This window comes from Tursiops truncatus, chromosome 8 (assembly GCF_011762595.2).
Source record: "Tursiops truncatus isolate mTurTru1 chromosome 8, mTurTru1.mat.Y, whole genome shotgun sequence".
Classification (NCBI taxonomy): Eukaryota; Metazoa; Chordata; class Mammalia; order Artiodactyla; family Delphinidae; genus Tursiops; species Tursiops truncatus.
In genome coordinates, this window is record NC_047041.1 from 102413191 (window position 1) to 102435952 (window position 22762).

At 55.1% G+C, this 22762-nt stretch overlaps 1 protein-coding gene across 2 annotated transcripts in view; it reads right to left on the reverse strand.

Annotated features, from left to right (window-relative positions):
• Positions 1-4134: 4134 nt before the first annotated feature.
• The window catches only part of SPTBN2 (spectrin beta, non-erythrocytic 2), a 29077-nt gene continuing 10449 nt past the window's right edge, over positions 4135-22762 (reverse strand). Inside the window, exons 12-36 of one of the 2 annotated variants that reach the window (XM_033861170.2) lie at positions 21988-22141; positions 20889-21759; positions 19136-19273; positions 18040-18796; positions 17148-17350; positions 16714-16804; positions 16325-16471; positions 13787-14050; positions 12347-12571; positions 12003-12092; positions 11390-11650; positions 11179-11309; positions 10765-10969; positions 9761-10135; positions 8828-9072; positions 8594-8732; positions 8229-8313; positions 7666-7862; positions 7190-7332; positions 7025-7100; positions 6891-6941; positions 6232-6452; positions 5804-5977; positions 5306-5348; positions 4135-4977 (exon numbers count right to left, since the gene is read on the reverse strand). In XM_033861170.2, the coding sequence (XP_033717061.1) occupies positions 4744-4977; positions 5306-5348; positions 5804-5977; positions 6232-6452; positions 6891-6941; positions 7025-7100; positions 7190-7332; positions 7666-7862; positions 8229-8313; positions 8594-8732; positions 8828-9072; positions 9761-10135; positions 10765-10969; positions 11179-11309; positions 11390-11650; positions 12003-12092; positions 12347-12571; positions 13787-14050; positions 16325-16471; positions 16714-16804; positions 17148-17350; positions 18040-18796; positions 19136-19273; positions 20889-21759; positions 21988-22141 (5520 nt within the window). In that variant the 3' untranslated portion in view covers positions 4135-4743. The remainder of the gene's footprint in view (positions 4978-5305; positions 5349-5803; positions 5978-6231; positions 6453-6890; positions 6942-7024; positions 7101-7189; positions 7333-7665; positions 7863-8228; positions 8314-8593; positions 8733-8827; positions 9073-9760; positions 10136-10764; positions 10970-11178; positions 11310-11389; positions 11651-12002; positions 12093-12346; positions 12572-13786; positions 14051-16324; positions 16472-16713; positions 16805-17147; positions 17351-18039; positions 18797-19135; positions 19274-20888; positions 21760-21987; positions 22142-22762) is intronic. The other variant, XM_033861171.2, reaches the window with a different exon arrangement.

The window sequence follows — 22762 nt, forward strand, 5'->3', positions numbered from 1 at the left end:
AGTTGGGTTTCTTCCCTGTGTTCCAGGACAGACTTCCACAAATAGAGTCTGAACCTGCTGTCGCCCACCTTCGTGCACTGTGTTTTGGGTTCTGTCCTCCTCTCCAATGCCCCAAGTTTTCTGAGGTTACCAAAACTAATGTCCTTTTAACAGTTTTCACCCTTCTAAAATTTTCATTCATTCACCATCCTTTTCTCCTGTGTTTTTATGCTGTTCCTCCTCATAGCTCTGACTATACCATTACATCTCCTTCCCCCATCTATTTCCCTGTTCTTATCTATTCCCTGTTACCTCCCTTCCCCTTCCCTCATAGGCAACCAGTAAATGAGTTTAGTGTGTATTACTTTGTTTGTTTGTGTTCTTGCAAGACATGTCTTTTTTTTAATTGAAGTATATTTTTTTAAATGTCTTGCAAGACGTCTTTTTTTAAAATTGATTTACAATGTTGTGTTAGTTTCTGGTATACGGCAAAGTGATTCAGTTTTATATATACGTATATTATTTTTCGTATTCTTTTCCATTATAGGTTATTACAGGATATTGAATATAGTTCCCTGTGCTATACAGTAGAACCTTGCTGTTTATCTATTTTATATACAGTAGTTTGCATCTGCTAATCCCAAACTCCTAATTTATCCCTCCCCCACCTTCCCCTTTGGTAACCATAAGTTTGTTTTCTACAAGACATGTCTTTTTAGTGCACATTTACTTTTTCCCTTTAATTTAAAGTTTTATTGTGGAAAATTACAAAAAGGCACAAATAGAGAATATTATGCACTCCTGTGGACCCCTTACTCAGCATTGACAGTTATCAGCATTTTGCTGATCTTATTTTGTGTAGCCCCTCTACTTTTTGTGTGGGTGGGTGGGTGGGCTGGAGTTTTTTAAGGCAAATCCCAGACATAATGTCATTCGCCTGTAAGGTTTTCACTAACTGCCTCTAAAGCATCAGCTCTATGCTATGCTAATTTCATCTAATATTTATATTTAAAATTTTCCTAGATTGTCCCAAGTATCCCTTTTTACATTTGGTTTCTCCTAATATGGATATAGACAAAGCCCACCCATTGTTCATTTGGGTTAATTAATTTTGCAAATGTTTATGTAAATTGTGCTGTATAGCTCACTGTTTCTCTTTTCACTAAGCACTAAGTTACTGTGTGGTGTCTAACTATTGAGTAATACTCCACAGTGTGCAGCCACCGTGTTTTGCCTATCCATATCCCAGCATAGGACACTCAGGTTGCCTCCCAACTCCTTAGTGTTGCTATAAACAAGGTTGCAGTGGACATCCTTATGTTAATTCTGAGCGCCCTAATGGTTTGGTGTGAGAATTTGAGGGGAGATAAGCCCAGGGGTGGGATTGCTGGGTTGCTGGGTCATAGGGTATACTTGGAACTAACTTGTCCAAGTAGTGCCAGGTTGTCCTCTGGAAACCAGTCTACCCTCCCACCTGAGGGGCCCTGCATCTCAGTGTCTCTGCCAATGTTTGCCATTATCCAGTTGTCTAATTTTGGGCAGTATAATAGGTATAAAGTGGTATATCATTGTTGCTTTAATTTGCATTTCTCTGATTACTAATGATTCCAACCATCTCTTATTTCTCTGAAGTGTGGGAGGTTGACTCTTCTGTAACTTCCCTATTCGTATCTTTTCCCCATGTTTCTTGTCAGGTTACAGTCTCCTTTTTGTTTGCAGGATTTTCTTGTATGTTCTAGATATTAATCTCTTATTGGTTTCAAATATCTTCTCTCATTCCACCAAATTATTAACTTTGTCCATGGAGTCCTTCCTTCACTGAACAGAAATCCTTACTTTTTTTTTTTTTTTTGTGGTACGTGGGCCTCTCACTGTTGTGGCCTCTCCCGTTGCGGGGCACAGCCTCCGGACGTGCAGGCTCAGCGGCCATGGCTCACAGGCCCAGCCGCTCCGTGGCATGTGGGATCTTCCCGGACCGGGGCACGAACCCGTGTCCCCTACATCGGCAGGCGGACTCTCAACCACTGCGCCACCAGGGAAGCCCGAAATCCTTAATTTTTTTATGTGATCAACTTAATCAATTTTTGTCTTAAAGTTTGTGCTTTTGAAGTTTTGTATAAAATGTCCTTTTCCATCCCCCTGAGTCACAAATATATTCTCCTACATTTTCTTCTATTAACATTAATGTTTTTACCTTTCACATTTAGGTCTGTAGTCCGTTTAGAGCAGTGCTGTCCAAACAGAAATATAATGTGAACAACATATACAAAATTTTCTGGTAAACACATTTAAGAAATAAAAGGAAACAGTTGAAATTAAATTTAGTATTTTCAAAATCCAATATAGCTAAACTATCTCAACATATAATCAGTATAAAAATTATTGAGATGTTTTAAATTCTTTTTTCTCCTCTTCAGTCTTCAAACTCCGGAAAACATTTTACACTTACAGCACATCTCAATTTGGACTAGCCACATATCAAGTGGCTAGTAGCCGCGTATGGCCTGTGGCTACCATACCAGATAGCACAGATCTAGAGTTCACCCTTGGAGGTGGGGTTAGGTAAGAACGCAAACATTTTTCTCTAAATAATTAATCCATTTTTATCTGTCCCTATTTCCCCATTGATTTGTGGAAGCCGCATTGTTGTATTTTTGTGCTCTAATCTGCCTCATATCCGTCACTCCGTTCCATTCTGTCATCTTTCCTGGAACTTTCCCTGTCTTCCACTCATTCCTGAAGGTGTCTCCCAAGACTTGCTTCCTGACCTTATGCTTATGCTTATCCTCTTCTATGTCCTGTCCTTAAGGATTCCTGGACTCGGGTAGCTTCAGCTACCATGTGTTCATAAATGCTCAAACCATATTTTTATTACGTCTCCATTCACAATGTCTGACCGCATTCTGCAGGACTGCTTCACTTGGCTGCCCTATTTACAAGTTAAAATGATAACTTCTCCATTGGTTCCTCACGCCCATATACGTTTCCTTCTAAAATCTCCAGTTATTGCTTTCTCTCCCAACCCACAGGCTTGTCACCAAGGAGTACGAATACCCAGATTCCCTGGGCACGCCGCAATGCGTGATTTTCTCTTCCTTCATACGGTGGAGATGTTACAGTTATACCTGAAGAACAAAAGAAGGTGTCTGTGTAGTGCTGATGTATTACTCCATTTACTCCCACGACAGATTATTCCAGTTACATTATCCACATGTTTACTTTGGCATACTGAATCTGCTCTTCTTAAGAGAAAGGGATAATTATTCTGTGTACTATCTGGTCTACCACAACTCATGTTTGGAAACGTTCTGGGCCTGCACACACCTGACCCTGTCTTTGTCACGGCTGATGACAGTCAGGGTCTGCTCAGCCAGGGCCCTTGGCCGATTATGCTAAAGATGGGGCTGCTTTCCTGGAAAGACCTCTGAGCCCCAAAAAGAAATGGTTGTTTGTATATGGGAAGTAGGGAAAGAACAAAGCTTTTCCTATAGGAGGCCACCAAGGCAAATACTATTGCCCTGAAACCTCCAGTTGCCGAGCCAGAGACAAGAGGGAAAGCCCCCTGCTCCTTTTTTTTATACTTCACTGGATCTAAAATACATTCTCCTGTGTTTTCGTTTACACACTTAGGATGTATCTCGTGGCTTCCCAGGGTGATCTCATTCTATTGGTCAGTGGATTGGGAACCTGTTACTTATCTGATCCCTGTCTGAACTCCCTCGATCCCCTGTTGGGGTCCTCTCTATTGAGACAGAAGGTGGGGGTCAGTAATCACCACCTACATGCTCCAGTCTCCGCTGTCAGGCTGAGCAGTGGCTGAGACTAGGCTGTCTTCCATTTTTGAAAACAGTTGAGAGAATCACGAGTGAAGAAAGTTGTGCACCAGGGAAGCAGTCATTCACTGCCTCCATACTGCTTGTTAATATCATGGTGAACGTCTTTGGTCTGAAAAGAGGTTTGACATTGGTCATCCCAGCAAAGAGGAGGTCATTGTCATGGGGAAATGAGGAGACTCACAGGATAATGTGGTTCTTGGCGGGATGCTGGGGGCAGAGCGGGAAACCTGACACACAGGAGACCAGGGCCAGAAGGAAGAACAGGGGCATGGGCAGAGAGGCTTGTGGTCAGGAAAGCAAAGACACCCAGAGGCAGTAAGAGAAGCTGAGCTGTTTAATCACCTCCTTGGCCAGACTCAAGGCCGTGGTTGCCCCTGAACAACTCACACCCGGAAGCTGTTGAGAGTTGCTGGAGATGGAGGGGCTGCTTGAGTCAGAGGATGAGGGAGGATGGGAAGGGGGAGCTTCGGCGTCTCTGACCTGTCATCTGGCAATCTTGCCCCCAGGTCCTGCTTCAGCTCTGAGAGGTTCCTGGCTGGTTCCCAGGGGCAAGGACTGGATGGCGTGCCCTAGCTGTGGCGGGAGAATGACCCCGAGGCAGGGGCAGCCATTCCCCACGTGGCCTATGGAGAGGGTGCTGTGCTGTGGTGGGGATAGAGGCGTAAGGCTAGGGGAGGAGGGAAGAAGGGGGGGAGTGGAATTGGGGGTTGCCTGGGCCCCACCACCAGTCTGGAATTAAATAGCAGAAGAGAAGGGTTGCCCTTGGGGACACTGACTTGTCTCCAGAGACAGTTCCTGGTGATGGGTTGACCTTGGCAACAGACCCTAGCAGCAGGCAGTTGTCCTGACAAGAGGGTGGTCCCTGTCGACGGTCCCTGGCAGTTTCCTGGACAGAGGGAGGCAGCTGGCCTGGGAGTCTCGCCCCCAACTACTTGTTCTTCTTGAAGAAGCTGAAGCGCTTTTCTCGCTCTCGTTCTCTGCCATCCTTGCCGCGAAGTACGACAGGTCCCTCCGCCCCGACCGGTGATACCGGGGGCATGGTCATGGCCCGGGTCATGCCCCGGGTGGCAGTGGGCACCGCTGGCTCTTCAGGCTCTCCAGAGGCCGAGGACGCAGTGGCAATGGCTGCATTCACCACCCTCAACCACGAGCTCATCTCTGCCTGCAGTGGGGCGCGGAAAGACAACTGGTCAGCTTGGAGGATGCTATGTTTGGGTGGCTGGCTCGCCCACAGTGGGGAAGTGGAAGAGGAGGAGGTGGAGATGACTGCCTCATCTCACTGGAGAAAAAGACCCCTTTAAGGGAGGGAACATGTTTTGGTGTGGCCTTCACAAACATCCAGTTGGCACATTGTGGGTTGTCTGATATCGAAGAATGAGACACTTCAGACAAGGAAAAAGAGAGAGGCGAGGGAAGAAAGAAATGTGCATCTGGAGGTTCTAAGACTTCCCAGAGAGAAGGGGGACACGGGAGGAGAAGGGACAGCTCACCTCATCCTTGGCCTGGAATAAATATTCTTTCCCATCCTGTAAGCTGTTGGGAGAGAGAGAAACTTCAGGGCAGAGCTGAGACTCTGATTGGCCAGATCAGGGCTGGTGAGAGCTCACTATCACCCAGAGACCAGGCTGGAGAACATGCCCGGGAACCTCAGAGCCAGATCAGACACGTTCTGCACGTTCTTCAGATTCCCGGGACTGTGCCAAAGCACATCCTTCCTGATTGGCTGCCGAGGACCAGGGGCAGGCAGGGGCAGGCCCCCGGAGGTACCTGGAGACAGGGGAGCGCCAGCATCCTGCCTCAAGACCTCCCAGGCAGGATAACTCTTCAGCTTGACAGGCCTGCGTCTTGGTGCTTCGGCTCCCCTTAGTGTGGAATACAGCCAGATCCCCCGCCTCTCCCTCCTTGACCTCTCTGTCCCCTAGTGGCTCCCCTGTGCCTTGTATCACTGTGACCTTCCCTCCCATCCCGAGGGCACGTTCCATTCCTACCCCAGCTTGAAGACATGCTTGCGCTTTCGATAATCAAAGGCAACGCTGCCCTGGGCTCTGGCCAGGCTGACAGGCACTTCTCCGTGGTACGGCACTCCTGCACTGGCTGCCTTAGCATCCTTGTAAAAGCCAAGGCTCCCACGCCGCAGGACACAGTACACGTTCTGCCATGACCTGGGAGAGACATGGTGCAGGTGACGAGGAGGGGACGCAGGTGACCGACTGGACTTTGAGGGGCCAGGCGTCCTGGGAACAGCTTGGCTGTCATTGGGCCCATCGTCTCTACACCCTCCCGGCCCTCACCTGAGGCCCCACCTGCTCCTGAGTCCTACCCCCCACCGCCCCAGTCTAGGAAGAGGTTCTGGGCAAGCCTCTCCAGAAGGCAGGAGCCGCAGAGGCCGCAGGCACCACACGACCAGACCCGGTACCTGTTGGCGGCCTTCTTGCCAAAGGCCTCCATCTCCTGTTTGCGGCACAGCAGCCCCTCCATCTGTTCTTGGGCAGAGAGCTCCGGGCCGCGGGTGGGCAAGGTGGCAACCCGGGCTGACTCGGATGACCTGCTCTGGGGCATTATAGGAGGGGTCGGGCCCCGTGTCCGGGTCTGCTTCTCTCCCCGTGGCCCATTGGCCTCGTCCCCAGCACCAGACCCCTGTGAAGAAAATGGTGTCTGTGTCAAAAGATAAGATGGGGGCTTCCCTGGTGGCGCAGTGGTTGAGAGTCCGCCTGCCGATGCAGGGGACACGGGTTTGTGCCCCAGTCCGGGAGGATCCCACATGCCGCGGAGCGGCTGGGCCAGTGAGCCACGGCCGCTGAGCCTGCGCTTCCGGAGCCCGAGCCCATGCTCCGCAGAGGCCACAGCGTGAGAGGCCCGTGTAACGCAAAAAACAAACAAACAAAAAAGATAAGATGGGAGACACCTAGCCTGCAGGTCGCAAAGCTGGAAGTCCATGAGCTGGTCTTGCCACCTCCACCTTTCCTCTGAGTCTCTGCCCTCTCCTGACCCCGCTGTCCCCACCGCCCAGCTCACACCCCCATTTCATCCCATATCTCCCAGTTATCGATACCCACACCTCCAGGAGAAACTCACAGGCCCTTCTGGGAAGCTGCCCTGCTCAAGTCTCTGTTGTTCCACCAGGGGCTACAAGGACAAGACGCTGTAAGCAGATGTGCAAGGGGAGGGGCTCAGATTCTGATGGGGGCGCTTGGGGCAGCAGGAGTCACCTGTGGGGCTTCCGCATCTGTGCAGACGCCGTTCACGCTGGCTGGCTGTGAGGGTGCTGGCAGGCGGGGCTGGGCTCTGGAACGGCAGAGGTGACAGAGAACGTGAAGTCTGTGTGTTGCTCTGGCTCAGGCCCCACTTCCTCCCCGAAGTGTCCCACCTCTCACCTGTCCCAGGTAGCATCGGGAGCTGTCTGGCTGTCCAGCAGGGCCCCTTCAGGCACACTGGCTGTGGGCTCTGGGGCAGGGGGCTGTTTCCTCCGTTCCTCTTCCTCCCTCTTTCTTTTCCGCTCCTTCTCCTGCTCCTCCAGCTGTCAAAAATTTCTGAGGTCAGAGCATGGAAGGTCCCAGGCATTGGGGAAAGCTGAAATGTCTCAGCTCTAGTCTGATGAAACAGGAAGAATGGAGACTATAATTCCAGATGAGGGCGGGGATTAGGAGTTATGGGGGGGATGGTGTCTCTTAGTGCCACCCAGGGAAACGGATGGCTCCTAAAGCTGAGGTGACAACAGGGCACTCTTGGCTCACATCTGGGAGATGCTGGGGCAATGGGAAGAGAAGAAATGCCTTCTTCAAGAAGGAGAGCGCGCAGAGTCTGGGGCAGTGGGATGGGGCCGGTACTCCTGGGGTCCTGTAGCCCTCACCGCCGTGAGCTTCTCCAGTGCGCTGAAGCGCTCCTCCCAGGCCACTGCGGACTTCTGGAAGGCTTCGTGCCGCTTGATGAGGCTCTCGACTTCATCGACTGTGCAACCCAGCTCAGCACTTCGCACCAACGGCTCCTGGCTGCACAGCCAGGCCTCCGCCATACCTGCGTCTCTCCCAAACACGAGCACCTCCAAAACTGCAGGGATTGGGGGTTGCAGGGAGGTGGCAAATCAGGGTGGGCAACGACAGGGTATTATAGCCACAGCAGCTTCAAGCACAGGGGCACAGAGAAAGCCACTGCCCCAGAGCAGGAGCTTAGGGCAGAGCCAGGCAGTGCCAAGGGTGAGGGCCTTGAATTCCATGCCCCAGATTCCTGGTCTCACCTACTCTGGAAACTACAGGGTGCAAGACCCCCAGCCGCTCCCTCACCGCCCAGAGCCTGGAGCCGGTGCAAGACCCCCAGCCGCTCCCTCACCGCCCAGGGCCTGGAGCTGGTGCAAGACCCCCAGCTGCTCCCTCACCACCCAGGGCCTGGAGCCCTCAGTTTCCTACAGCGGCTCACCAAGCTGCAGCCAGTCCATCTTCTCCTGCCACTTGTCAGCTGTCTCCTGGCGCCGTGCCTGAAGCTGAGACAGCTTCTCTGAGATCTGGGTTGGGGCGGGGTGGGGGGGGGAGATGCGAGTTAGCACCCAGAGGGGCCTTGCCAGGGTCCCTGGGGGTCTCACATGGGGGAACCAGTGATTTCTGATTTCAAGAGGCAGACAGTTCTGGGAGAAAGACAGAATGGGGAGATCCCTGAACAGCACTAAGGGGAAGGTGAAAGGTTTCTGCAAAGAAAGAATGAAAGGAAGCAGGAAGACTCAGAGGAGAAATCAGCATTCAGCCCTCCCCCGTGAGGGCGCCCGGCTACGCCCAGGCCTCACCCACCTCCTCAGCCGCGTAGTGGCTCCTGGCGAGCAGCCCCTGTCCCATGTCGATGCAAGAGGAGAAGCGGTCAGCCCTGGCCTCTATCTCCGCCTTGATGCCTTGGTGGTTCTTGATGACCAGGTCTGCGGAGGAAACATCCCTGGGGGCACGGAGACCACATCACCCGCTGCCCACAACCCTATCCCGGCCACCAGCCCATAACCCCCGGAGGCCGCCAGGCTCTGTGGGCCTCACCGGGGCCGCTCCTGGGCATCCATCTGCAGGTTCACTCCGTCCATCCACAGCATCAGCTCCCGGACAGCCTTGAAGAAGCGGAACTTGTCCGTGGTGTCCAGCAGCAGCTGGCGGCGGGCAGCAGAGCTTCCCTGAAGCTGCGCCCAGGCCTCGGCCACGGCCTGCATGTGGCGGCCGATCTCCTCGGCCTTGTCTCCGGCGTAGGCCTTCTGGAGCCGGTGGCCGTCATCCTGCACCTGCTGGGCCTGCCGGGGCCCAGGTCAAAGTCAGGCAGAGTTGGGAGACTCTGAGGGGCTGCAACCTTCCTCAGTCCTGACCTCTGCTCAACAGCTCCTGCCCATTTTACCAGCTGGAGAAGCAGGGGGAGGAGTGGGAGGGGGGTGCTGGGAAAGATGAGAGCTGGAGTCCAGAGTAAGCCCTGTCATACTCTGCCCTGTAGGGTCTTACCAGGGGGCCTGGGCTTAACCTGGGGATCAACCCTTTAAAGGGGTCACTAGCCGGTGAGCTTTCAGAGGCCTGTCCAGCTCGTGGGGGACCTCAGAGATTGCTAGAGTGAGATTTTCGGCCTGAAGAAGGGACTTCGGTGGGGGGCCGACCGGGTTTAAATGGCTGCGGGAAGGATCTATGCTTATTTTGTGTAGGTCTAACACCTGAGTGGGACCAACAGATGGGTTTTAGTACACCATGAAGAATCTTCTACCCACCAGGACCACGTGAAAATGTCACGGGCCCTCAAAAAGCCTTGTCATTACAGGTGTGGACGGGGTGGCTAGATGTCCCCTGGCCAGAGACGGTTTCCTGGAACCATCCTAACGTCATCCCTACGTGGCCCTGCAGAGGATGCGATCCCTCCAGCCTCCCCATGTTCCCCACGGAGTCTCCTCTAAGCCCTCTCATCCCTTCCCCCTGCCTCCACCCATGCTTGAGTCAGACCTGGGCGCTGAGGGCCTGGATGTCGTGCTCAAAGGCACAGTGTCGGCGCTGCAGGGCCTCGGCAGCGTTGAGGTCCCGGCCGGTCCCGTCTGGAAGCTGCTGCTGCTTGTGCTGCACCCGCGCCAGGGCCTGGCGCGCACCGTGCAGGAAGCGCTGCAGCTCGTGTGCAGCTGCCAGCACCTGACCCCGCGTGTCCAGCAGCTCGAGCAGGTCAGCCCAGGCCTCGTTGAGACTGTCCTTCCACTCAGCCACCGTGGCCCGGGCGGCGTGGCCCCCGGCGATGAGCCCGTTGGCCAAGGCATTGGCGCTGTCCACGCGCTCCTGGCCGATCGTGCTCGTGTCCCGGGAGAACTCTCGGAATTTGTCCCGGAGCATCTGGCAGAGGAAGCGGTTGCACGGACAGCACTGTGATGTGGTCCCTGACTTGCGGGGCAAGTCCTTTCACCCCAGACTGAGAACCCACTTCTTTCCCTGGGCCACATGGGCCAAAACAGATTTCTTCAGCAGGGCTGAGTTAGGCAGCAGAAGCAACTGGTTCCCACTGACCCTGGATTTGACTGACACGCCCAGCCTCCAGCCCCCAGCAAAGGGGTACTTGGAACCTTGAGTCTTCAGACAAGGATACCCTAACTATGGTCCATATCTCGGCACCAGTGAGTGTCCAACCCCCAAACCGTGGGGAGGAATCTCAAGTCCCCAGTGTACTGGTGAGGTCTACTGGAAAACAGTGATCGGTCATTTCCTTTTGGCCCGCGTCTATGCGCAGCCCCACGTCCTCCTTTCTACACGATTCTCCCAATTAAATATCTCAGAACCCAGAGGACAGCGTCTGCACGACCTGGTCTTGCACCCCTGCCCCTTGGTGCTCCGCCCAGGATGAAGTGCTAGTCTCCCAGGGGCCCTGGTGGACAGCCAGACAGCACCCGATGCTACCTGGGACAGGATGAAGTGCTAGTCTACCCTTCCCGGAGCCCACCTGTGGCCGCTGTCCTCCCCGCACTCACAGTCACGTGCTCGTAGTCCTGGCCCAGCTCGTGCGAGGCTGCCACCACCTCGCGCTCCTGGATCCACTGCTCCAGGTCGTCCAGCTCCCGGCGGAGCTGGCACAGACGCAGGTGCTCGTGCAGGCGCTCCCGTCGCTCTCCCGCCAGCTCCTTCAGGCTGGCGTACAGCTTGTCCACCTGGGCTTGGCGGATCGATATGCGCGTGCTGCGGGGGAGGGGAGGACACACTGCTCTGACCCCTAGTCTATCCCAGAGAGTCCTGCCCCCCAACTGCTTGCCAAGTCCCTGCTTCTCCAGCTTTCTAGATGGTCCTGTACACATGCAGTACGGAAGGCTCTGCAATCTCTGGGCCTTTCTGGAACTGGCTCCCCTCTCCCCCAGGGACTGGCCTGGGGGTCCAGGTGCTATGCTCACCTCTCTGGGTGCTCGTGATCAATCATGTCTTGGCTGCTGGCTGCCAGCTGGTGGATGGTCTGGGCGTAGTCGGCCAGGGCTTGTTCCAATACCTGATGCTTCTTCACCTCTGCCTGGGCACTCAGCTCGTCCTGGGGGAGGGGAGAGTGGCAGCAGAGAGTAGGGGGAGGGGGGAGGAAAGCCGTAGCCTGAGCTCTGGTCTGGCTCTCACCTTGGCCTTCTCCTGGCCCATCATGTGTAACTCCTGCTCGCCCATCCAGGCCTCTGCCTCCGCGGCGTCGCGGTAGAACTGCTGGGCCCGCAGGGCCTCCTCCAGTCGCTTCCCTCGAAGCTCCAACTCGTGGCCCAGGCGCTTCCACATTTCCTGTAGCTCAGCCAGCTCCGGGCCTGCTGCCGCCGCACCCAGAGCGCGCTGTCGCTCCGTTAGGTCCGCGATCCGCGGCTCGTGGCCCTGGATCTCCTTCTGCAGGGTCTGTCCGTGGCGACAGAGGAGGAGACGCTGAAAGGCTTGCCGAGGGACCCCCTCACCCGACATCCCCCCCTTACGCTTACTCAACAGCAAGCCCCCCTTCACACCATTGTTTCTCATCCTCCCTGCGTCCTCTCACCTCCCCTCTTTTCTGGCCCATGACGCCCCTTCAGTCCACACGATCTCCCATCAGGGGAACCCACCCTCCCGAGGTGAGGAAAGGTGAACCACTGAAGTCTAGGGTTACACCCAGCAACCAGGGGGAGCCAGAGGAACCCCAGTTCTTAAGAAAACACACTTTCAAGTCTGGGGAGGCTCTTGGGACCCTTTCTTCCGCCTTTAGCCTCTGCCTCACCTGGTTTTTCTTCATGAGGAGCTGGACACTGGGCAGGTCCCTGCCATGCTCCATGGAGCTAGCCACGGGCAGCCGCTCCGTCACCCACAACTGGATACGAAAGTGGGGGTTAGTGGAGGTCCGGAGGGCAAAGTCCGAGCTAGGGGTTGGATAGTGGGGACTCCTGGGGGAAGGTTTTCTAGGGCTCCCGGTTCTGGGGCCAAGGGACCTAGAGGGTGTCCCTAGAGGGTTGACTTTCAGTGCCAAAGGGAAGAGAAAACAGAGCACTGCTGGCATTCCCCCCAGCATCCAAGAAGGAGATTAGAGAGCCAAAGGCAGCCCCGTCCCAGGCGCCGGAGACTCACGATCTCATCCTCCACGTCCCGGTGGAACTGGTGCTGCTCGCGAGAGGCTTGCAGGCGCCGGCAACGCTCCTTCATGGGCTGGCACAGGGCCCTGAACTTCTCCTCCACAGCCCGCGAGGTCCTCTCCACCTCCCCTGCACCCTGGTCTTCCTGGGCCAGAGCTTTTGCCTGTGCCTGGATTGCTTCCACCTCCTTCTCTCGCACAGCCATCTCCCTTTCCAGCATCTGCCAACCGGAAGAGGAAGGAGGTGTTATCACCGTGCCTCCACCTTCAAACTCAGCGGAGACACTGGTCTATATCGAGCCAATCATGAATTCTTATCCCTGGGGCTCAGCCCAGGGAGAGTATCTCTTCATGGCCTACATCAGTGGATCTCAAACTTTAATATATATGAGAATCCAGGGGGTGTGAGAACTGTGCTAGCTATCAATTTACTGTCTCTTAGTCCCCAATCCATCTCAGGTCCAAGTCCATCTTTGCCCATTTTGAGTCACTGGAACTGGACCCTGTAAATATTTCTCCTTTGCCAGCTGGTGCAACACTAGGCCTTGTCCGTAGAGGGCGCTGGAGGGACACCTGGATGCACAGGCGAGGCGGAGGCTTCTAGCTACGGTTCCAGTGTGCTTTCCTTCTTGCTCCTACGGTACAACTGCCCGCGGTGTGCAGGAGACCCGGTGGCCCTCACCCTCCAGCAGGTTTTGCTGGCATCTCAGTGGCAACTTCCTGATGGCCAGCCTTGGCCTGCCAGATTCAGACCTGCTCTGGTCTGTGACACCCCATCAAATTTCTACGCCATCCAGCGGGCCTCTGCCTTCACCAGTGAGGTCTGAAACTCAGCCTTGGGGTAGGAGGAGGGCATCCCATTCCTTCCTGGGCGCCCCCTCCTCAGTCCTAGAGGCAGTAGCTGCTCCCTACACGTGCTATTCCTGCATTCTTTAGACCAGCGGTCAGCAAACCCCGCCCCTGGCTGGGTTTTGTAAATCAAGTTTTATTGGCACACAGCCACACCAGTCTTTTACGCATCGACTATGGTCGATGTTTTTACCCGAGGAGGACAGAGTTGAACAGTTGTGACAGAGACCGTATGACCCTCAAAGCTCAAAATACTATTTGGCCCTTTACAGAAAAATGTTTTCTGATCCCTGTTTTGGAGTTCTCTTTACCCCACTGGCAGGTAACCCTCTTTTATTAGTTAGTAGTTCTTTTCACTAAAGTTTCCTTGTTCAAGTTTGAGTGTGGTTTCTGTCTCCCGACTTTACTCTGACTGACACACACTCCCAGAGATTCTGACATTGGTGGCCCGTGGAAGTCGCCTTGAGAAATACCAGTGAAGACGCTGTCTGCGAGGGCTGAGGATGGTCTCGTGAATCTCAAGAGCTACTGACTCCCCCCTCGTTTCTTCTGCTGTTCACCAGTCCCACCAAAGGCCCGCCGTGTACCTGCTGCTTCTTGAGCAGGATGTTGACGCTGGTGAGGTCCTTGCCGTAGTCGTCGGAGTGCAGCTGGGCCTGCAGGCTCTCCAGCCAGCTCTCCAGGGCAGAGCAGCTCTGGGCAAACAGCTCAGCTCGGTTGGCATCAAAGAGGCTGCGGGCTTTGGCCTGGGTGGTGGTCTCCAGCTCATCCCAGCGCCTGTGCAGGTCGTCTAGCTTCTCCCACACCAGAGCTTTCAGCTCCGGCTTCTCCAGAGTCAGCTCCCGCCCTTCCTGGGTGTGGGACAAAGAAGGGGTCAGTGTCAGAATTAGATACCACTGAACACGAGCCGATAGCAGAACAGGGACCTAAAGGGCAGGAGACCTGAAGTAAGGGCTATCCTACCGAGTTCTTGGGTGTTCTCCAAGCTTTCTAAGCTCTCCTACCCTCACTGCTGAGTAAACCCTACTCCTTCCTCAAGGTCCCATCAAACCTCGTCTCAGGGCTTCCCTGGTGGCGCAGTGGTTGGGAGTCCGCCTGCCGATGCAGGGGACACGGGTTCGTGCCCCGGTCCGGGAAGATCCCACGTGCTGCGGAGCGGCTGGGCCCGTGAGCCATGGCCGCTGAGCCTGCGCGTCCGGAGCCTGTGCTCCGCAACAGGAGAGGCCACAACAGTGAGTAGGCCCGCGTACCGCAAAAAAAAGAAACAATACAACTTTGTCTCAGTGAAGAGGCCAGTGCGCTCTCTCCTTATTTTGAGTTCCCTGGTGCTTGTGGTTTTCAGTGTCATATTGCACGTGCTATTGTGTTATCCGCCATCATTTTGTGTTTCTCAGCTCATTACCTCTCACCTGAACTACGGCAAGTGACTCACCTGGTTTCCCCACTCCCAGCTCTTCTGCTTGAGGACTTTGGTTTCTGGGGAGGTGAGGGCAGCGTGACTTGATCTGTACGCAAGGTGGCCTGGAAGTGCCAGGGAGTTATGCCCCCAGAAGCAGTCCTCAACCAGCGACAGCCAGGGCATTGGTGGACCAACGCTGGGAGTCCTTGCTTTGGTTGGGATAACTCATGCATGTTCCACACCGTCGCCCAGGTGTCCCATGAGGACTGAGTGTCAGGTGCCCACTGGGGTAACTGGCATGGCAGTGGACCCTTCACTGACTACCTTCCCTTCTCCGCCTCACCTCCCCACCCGCTACTGGCATTCCTGTGATCACCTCCCGTGGAAGTGTCCTGCACTGGAAGCCTTGCTTCCAGGGGAACACAAACCAAGACACTGCCTTCAGGCCAGGATGAAGAGCACCACTGGGGAACTTTACCAACCGTCGGCACAATCCACTCTGATGCACAGTCCTTACGTGGTGAGCGGGGCTTTTCATGACCCGGTCTGGCAGGCTTTTCCCACCTTTCCTTCCATGGCCGCTTCACGCATTCTGTGCTCCTGCCAGAAGGACTTACGCCCTTGCTCCTAGACAGGCGCCCCACTTCCACACCCCTGGTTTCTGGTTTCTCTACCAAGAAACATCTTTCCCTCAACACCTCTGCCTGTCCAAATTCTCCTCGTCCTTCATGGACTGCCCCGCTGGCCCCTGCTTCTAGGATTCCCACGTCTCCTCTCTCCTTAGTGCCCAGGCTTTATCAGGCTCTCTCATTATATTTGTTATATTCTGCTTTGGATTGACTTTAGCTGTTTGTGTACATGTCTCATATCCTGGCTCCTGTGTCATTCCTCGAGGGTGGAGCCTGCAATGGAATCACCTTTGTTCCCCACTCAGTGCCTAATACAAGGCCTTGTACAGAGTAGCACAAAGTAAATATTTGCTGAACAAATGGAGAAACTGGATCCACACTGGTCTCTTCCTCTTCCCAACCGTCATGCCCTTGAGGGAAGGAAAGCATCTTTTTATATACCTTGCAGCACCTAGAAGAGTGCTGAGCACACAGGATGTTGTCCAGGAATACTTGCTGAGTAGAAATTAAGTTTTGCCTGTGCTCAGCTCTTGAGGCAGAGCTGGGTGGGAGACCAAATACCAGGAAAGCAAGACTCAAAAACGAGGTTGGCAAACTGTGGCCCGAGGGCCAAATCTGGCCCACCACCTGTTTTTATAAATAAAGTTTTATTGGAACCCAGCTACACTCATTCGTTTATGTATTCCCTGTGGCTGATTTGGCACCACACTGGCCAAATTGAGTTGAGTAATAACAGCAGAAACTGCGTGGCCTGCAAAGCCTAAGGTATTTTCCGCCTGGCCCTTTAGAGAAGTTTGATGACCCCACTGAAGAGTGCCCTCCTGCTCTGGACCAGGAATAGATATCGTGCTGACCCAAAGCTGCAGTCTGGCTCCGTACTAATTTGCCTTTTCTCAAAGTTCTGGAGTCACTGTCCCATTGACCTAAGACATTTGCTCCCCAGACCATTTCTTTCCACCTTGGAAGTTTGGCACCAAGGGCTCCATGATCTCTAAACCAGATCCTGAAGCCAGGACCCTCCCCTGCACTGCGGCTGGGACGCTGAAGGGAGGAGGTTCCAAAGGCTTCCTTCTTGCTGCCCCCGTCCCATTGCTCACCTTGTCCACCTTGTCCAACCAGTCCTTGTTGGCGGCCAGCTCGGCCATGAACGCCTGGTGCTTCTGCCACTTGGTGTGCAGGTTGCGGGCCTCATCATAGGACACGTCCTGGGCTGTCAGCATCTTCTCATCAATCCAGAGTTTCAGCTGGACCGATCATGGAGCAGGGATGGAGAAGGGCAGAATACACTTCAGAGAGAGGGAAGTGTGAAGCGGGAAGGGGGCGAGGGTGAGTCGGGGGAGGTGGGGGATGTGGGGAGAAGCCAGGCAGGGATTCACATGCTCAGGTGACACTGCAGTGGACTGACTCCAGGCTCAGAGAGCGAGGGCGTTGTGGGAAAGGGTGGCCAGGGAACGTCAGAGGCGACATGGGGGACTGCGAGCCTCACCTCGTGACAGTCTTGTAAGAAACGCTGCCGCTCTCGGTTGTCCCGAAGACGGCCCAAAAGCTGCTGCACTGCTTCTTGATTCTTCTTGTGTCTGTAATGACAGGCCCCTGTGAAGCCCTTGAACTTGCTATGAAAGAGTTATGACCGTCTAACTAACCTAGAAGCCCTCAGTCCTCCTCCTCTGGGGACAATACCTTCCGGGAGCGCTACAAGTCAACCCAGCAACCCTGAGGCCCAGTGTCCAGCTACCCTAGGAGACTTCGGGGAGGCGGAACTTCCCCGCCTGTGACTCAGTCCCTCTCGGACCACTTGGTTTTTCCTCCTCTGCTTTTTGTCAGCTCCCCACCCCCATCTGTCGGTCTGAGTGCCACGTTCATCCTGTTTTCACCTGGTCCCCTTTAGGGACCCTCATTTGCCCACTGTCCTCATCATACCTCCTCTCTATGGAGTCTGCCTTCTCTTGGATCTTCTCGGCATGGATGTTGCCCTCAGACACCAGCTGGCGCCCGGCTTCCAGGAGCCCGCGGATCCGCTCACCGTTGGCATCCATGGTGCTCATGAAGTCTTCCAGTTTTTTAATGGCGGCATCAGCAGCCTGGAGTGTCCCCGGCATCTCCGTGTGAGACAAAACATATTCCTGTGTGGGAGGGGAGATACCGAGCTCATTTCTCAACCTCTCAGAAGGAACCTACCAAAGGGCCCATCTGAGACATGGAAGCCAACCAGGTAGGGACAGGCAGACTCTGGCCCTGAAGACGGAGGGATGGTGCGTGATTATGTGGGAGTCTCAGAAAGTTAGAACGGAGCTGGGCTGGAGGGACTTTAACACTCCAAGTCGTGTTCCATCTTATTTATAGCTGCTGATTACATTTCTGTTATATGACAAGCCAGGTTTTCTATTTCTTCTCTAGTCAGTTTTGGTAAGTTATGTTTACATCTTTTTTTTTTTCACTCCCTTTTTTTTTTTTTTTTTTTTTTTTGCGGTACGCTGGCCTCTCACTGTTGTGGCCTCTCCCGTCGCGGAGCACAGGCTCCGGACGCGCAGGCTCAGCGGCCATGGCTCATGGGCCCAGCTGCTCTGCGGCATGTGGGATCTTCCCGGACCGGGGCACGAACCCGTGTCCCCTGCATCGGCAGGCGGACTCTCAACCACTGAGCCACCAGGGAAGCCCCCGTATTTTTTTTTTAACGTGTTCTCCCTGCCCATCCTGTTCCCTCACCTACTCCATGTGCTGCGTTTACCTCCTCATCCACCACTCCTTCTCATTCCTTTGGTCCCTATTTCCCACTTTTTCCTGGTTGGGACTTTGCCCCCCGGACTCTTACCTGGCTGCTGAGCACGCCCTCGGCCTGGCGAGCATCTCGCAGGAACCCCTGGAAGCCGTGGGCCTGGGCAAGACGGCCTTGTCGGCTCTCCCACATGCGGCCCAGCTCCTCCCAGCCGGTTCCCAGCGCTTCGAGTCGCTGCCGTAGGAAGAGGCACTGGGGATCGGCCTGGTCCCGGGTCACCTCCTCACCCACGGCCCGAAGCTGGCTGTACTCGCTCCGGGCCCGCTCCACCTCTCCCCGCAGGGCTGCATGTTGGGCCAGGAGGGCCTCTGCCTCAGGCAGGGTGGCCGGCCCTTCTTCAGAGGCCACGGAGGTCTGCGTGCGGCCGAGCCAGGCCTGGAAGTCATCCAAGCTGCGCAGGAAGTCCTGCAGCCGCCGCGCCTCGCCCAGCGACTCCTCTCGTCGCCGCATGGTGGCCCTGAGGTCCTCCCAGCCGGCTTGCACCTCTCCAAGCCGGGCGCTGATGGCAGGGGCTTGGGCGGGGTGGCCAGCAGCCAGGGCATTTGCCTCTCGGGTCAGTTCGCCCACCCGGGCAGCGATGGCCTCCAGGTCCCTCTCGGTGCCGGCCAGCTTACGCTGCAGCGCCAGCACCCCGGCCAGGTCATTGCCCAGGCCCTGGGTGGACTCGATGACCTTGGTCTTTTCTCTCATCCAGGCCTGGGTCTCTGTGCACTCTAAGTGGTAGTTCTGGATGCTCAGGGCTGACGTCAGAGCTGCCTTCTTGCCGTCCGCCAGGGACCGAAACTGCTGCCACCTGAGGGCAGAGGGAGTGTCCGGAGCTGCTCAGCTTTCCCGCCCTGTGCAGGTAGATGGGAAGCTTCTTCCTGCTCTCTCGCCCTTGGTATAACCTACCGCCTGCTTCTGCTGTTTAGAGAGCCTGCTCCCCACTCATCTTTCCGTGACCCCTCTTGTCTGCTCCCTGTCCAGGCACCAGCCCCTTCAGACGACCTTTACCCCACTTCCATCTCTTTCATCACCACCCCCGTCCGACATATTTCAGATGGCTTTCCCTCCTCATTTTAGCCTCCCTCCCATGCCCTACAGAACTCTCTTCCAGCTGCCGTCCTGTCTGCTGCATCCTTTCTCACCCCACCTGTGGTTGAGCTGCTTCTGGGTGTTGACAATGCTGTCCTTCCCCGGGGGGTTGGCCTTCAGCAACTGCTCTGCGATGTCATTCACAGCAGTAATTCGCGCTGCAAGGGCGTTCATTTCAGGCTCCAGGGTCTCGAACCTGATGGGGTGGAAGAGCTGGGCATGAGTGGTGGGAAGCAGCGGTGCGCTGGTCCACCTCCCTTAGATGCATGCCCACGAGAACTCCTCTCCGTCAACATGAGGCTTATTGACAGGAGCCTCTGCACCTCTTCCCTACATGGTTCATAGCATCTGTGGATCAAGGGGGAGCCCCCAACTCCCCCCAGACAAGTAGAAAAACTGTCATCTCTAGAGCGGCTCAAAAACATGGTAAAAATTAAAGGTGAGGACCAGCTGGACAACAAGTCAAACTAATCCCTGGCACAGGCCTTCCCCCTTCAGCAGAACCTCCCTTACTCCTCCTGGGACTCACCCCTTAGCTGCCTACCTGGGTCTCACCTTACTAATATGTGTTAAAAAATGAGTTGATAACGAGAAAAATTTAAGTGATAAAGATGTGAAGCATAACTTCTCCTGGAACATTTCATATTCTCATAGAGCAGAGTCTGCAAATGGGCCACGTAATAAATATTTTAGGTTTTGTGAGCCATTCGGTCTTTATCACGAATATTCAGCTCTGCTGTTTTAGTGCAAAAGCAGACACAGGGATGACATGCAAATGAATGGGCATGGCTATGTTCCAATAAAGCTTTATTTACAAAAACAGGCAGAGGCTGTATCTGGCATAGGGGTTTCTGACTCCTGTCATGGGATATATTGAAAAAAGCAACAAAACATCTTTAATTACATTTTTAAGACCACCAAGAAATGTGACTAGAGATTGAGTAGTAGGGACTCCCCTGGTGGTCCAGTGGTAAAGCATCTGCCTTCCAATGCAGGGGACGCGGGTTCCATCCCTGGTCAGGGAACTAAGATCCCACACGCCACAGGGCAGCTAAGCCCGCGCGCCTCAACTATTGAGCCCGTGCGCCACAACTGGAAAGAGAAAACCCGCACGCCAGAACTAGGGAGAAGCCCGTGCGCCACAACGAAAGATGATCCCGAGTACCGCAACTAAGACCCGACGCAGCCAAAAAAGAAAAATAAATAAATAAATAAGTAAACCAATAGAAGGAAAAAGAAGATTGAGTAGTAGGTGATATCAAGGAATTGCTAATTTTGTTTTATGTGATAATGGTATTGTGTGTGGTTCGATAAGAAAAACATCATTTCTAAATTATTTTAGGATTTCTTATTCTGTAAATAAAGCTACTTCACGAGGGGTTAATCAGTGTCTCTGTCTAAAAGGTTTATAACTTCAAAGCCTTAGCTAGTGTAAGCCTGCACACACAATTACAAAATAGTGTACTCATATTGCAAATTTCTGTGCTCCTGGAGAATACAGAGGTGAAACGTTAATACTGGGGATTTGCTTTTGAAAAGGACAATTAATCAAACAGAGCAAGATACTGATGATGACTGAATTTGGGTGAGGGCTGTATAGGAGTTTGCGGCATAATGTTTCTATTTCTGAGGCTATTTAACGTTTCTCATTAAAGCAGAAACCGGACGACTGGCAAGACTCCAAAGGATGGATGTAGCCAGAGCAGGCAGTTTATGGTGGCACCCACCACACACCACCACATGGGGGCCACCCTATACACTGGCCCCAAACTCAAGGCCACTCGGGAGGGCGGGGCGTGAGCGGGGCCCACCTTTGCTGCACGACCTCCAGGTCCTCCAGGCGCTCAGGCAGGGCGAGCCCGTTTAGCCACTGCTCCTTCTCCTCCACCCAGAGCCCGCAGGCCCCCGCCTCGCTGAGCATGGTGTAGAGCGCCAGGGCCGCCTCCAGGGCACGTGCGCGCTCGCCCGCGCGGGCCAGCAGCTCCTCGTAGTGCCTCTCCAGGGCGGGCAGCCGGCCCTGCACCTCAGGTGCGCGGCTCAGCACGGGAGGCAGGACCGCGGCCTGCTCCCTCAGGGTGTCCAGGGTGGGCCGGTGGCCTCGGATCTCTTCCTCCAGGGCCCGATGTTGCCGGGCCAGGGCCTGCGTGGAGAACTCGTCGTGCCCCAGCTCGGGGCTGGACACCAGGCGCAGCGCGTCCACCAGCCAGGCCTCCATGTCGTTTGCGTCCGCCTGGAACTGGTAGAGGCTGGCGGCCTGGGCGAGCCGCTGGGCACGCTCCTCCGCCAGGGCCTCCAGCTTCTCCCACTGCGCCTGGAGCTCGGCGGTGCGGGCGGCGGCCTGGCCTGCCCCGGGGTGGCCCTCGGCCACCAACTGCCGGCCCTGCTCCAGGGTGAGCTTCAGGGGCCCCAGCCGGCCGCTCATCTCGCCTCGCAGGGCTGTGTGCTTGTTGAGCAGGCGGAGGACGCCGGTCAGGTCCCGGCCGGTTTCTGCCGAGGCCAGCAGGTGCTGCTGCTCCCGCACCCAGGCCTCGGTCTCGCCCACCTCCCAGAGGAAGCGCCAGAGTCGCCGGGACTCCTCCAGCCGGGCCCGCCGAGCCGCTGCCAACTTGCACAGCGACTCATAGTTCTGCTCCAGGGCGGCCACCCGCTCCAACACCAGCTGGGGGTCGCACGGTTTGTACTCTGAAACAGTCACACCAGAGGGCCAAAAGCTGTGGCCCAGCCCTCTCCTGCCCCCTGTGCACCCCTAGTTACGAATCCCCCCACCCCACCCTCTTAGCTCTGTCGCCCACCGTCCACCCATCATCTTTCCCGTCCTCAGGTTTTTCCAGTCTTGCTGCTTCAGCTCTTAATGTTCTCCTTCCCAGCCCCCCCACCTTTTCTCCAGTTCCTCCCCCTCCCGGTTTTCACCTTTTCCTGGGTCGCAGAAGCGCAGTGCAGAGGCGCTGACGGCCCGCACCCTCTCAGCCTGTACAGCAATGTCGGCTTCCACCAGCTCGTGCAGCTGCAGCAGGTCCTCCACTCCAGCCAGATGCTTGCCCAGGTCCTGGGACTGCAGCCGGCCCTGCGGGGCGCACGCAGCATGTCGATGGCCGTCTGAGAGCCGCCCGGTTCCCTCCCAGTCAGGCCTCTTGCCCCGCCACACACAGGCACTAACCTCGTCCCATCTTCCTGGATCAACCACACATCCCGACCTCTTGGGGCGGCTCCAGGTGTTGCACCCAGGTGAGCACACATGCTCCCAGCTGTCAGCCCTCACTCACACACATAGTGACCCCTGAGTTCTCTCCTGGCACCCTGGCCTCTTTGTACTCAACTCCCCTCCTGCTGAACAACTTTCCTACTAAACCCTGCTCCTGGAATCTCCGCCCTGACTCATCATCTCAGCACCAGAATTATCGCCACCCTCCTATGGTCGTGGCTCAGTCCCCAGCACCCCAGCAATCGTCAGCATCTCTGCAGACCTATCCACATCCCCGTCTCTCGCCTAGATCACTGCAACAGCCTGTGACTGGTCTCTCTCTGCTCCCACTCTGGCTGCCCACAGCCATTCTTCAAATAGCAGTCAAAGTGACATTTAAAAAAATGTAAAAACGCAGAATCATGTCTCTCCCCCTTTTCAAAACCTTCTAATCACTTTCAATGCTCCATGTTACTCTGAGTAAAATCCAAACTCCCTGACCAG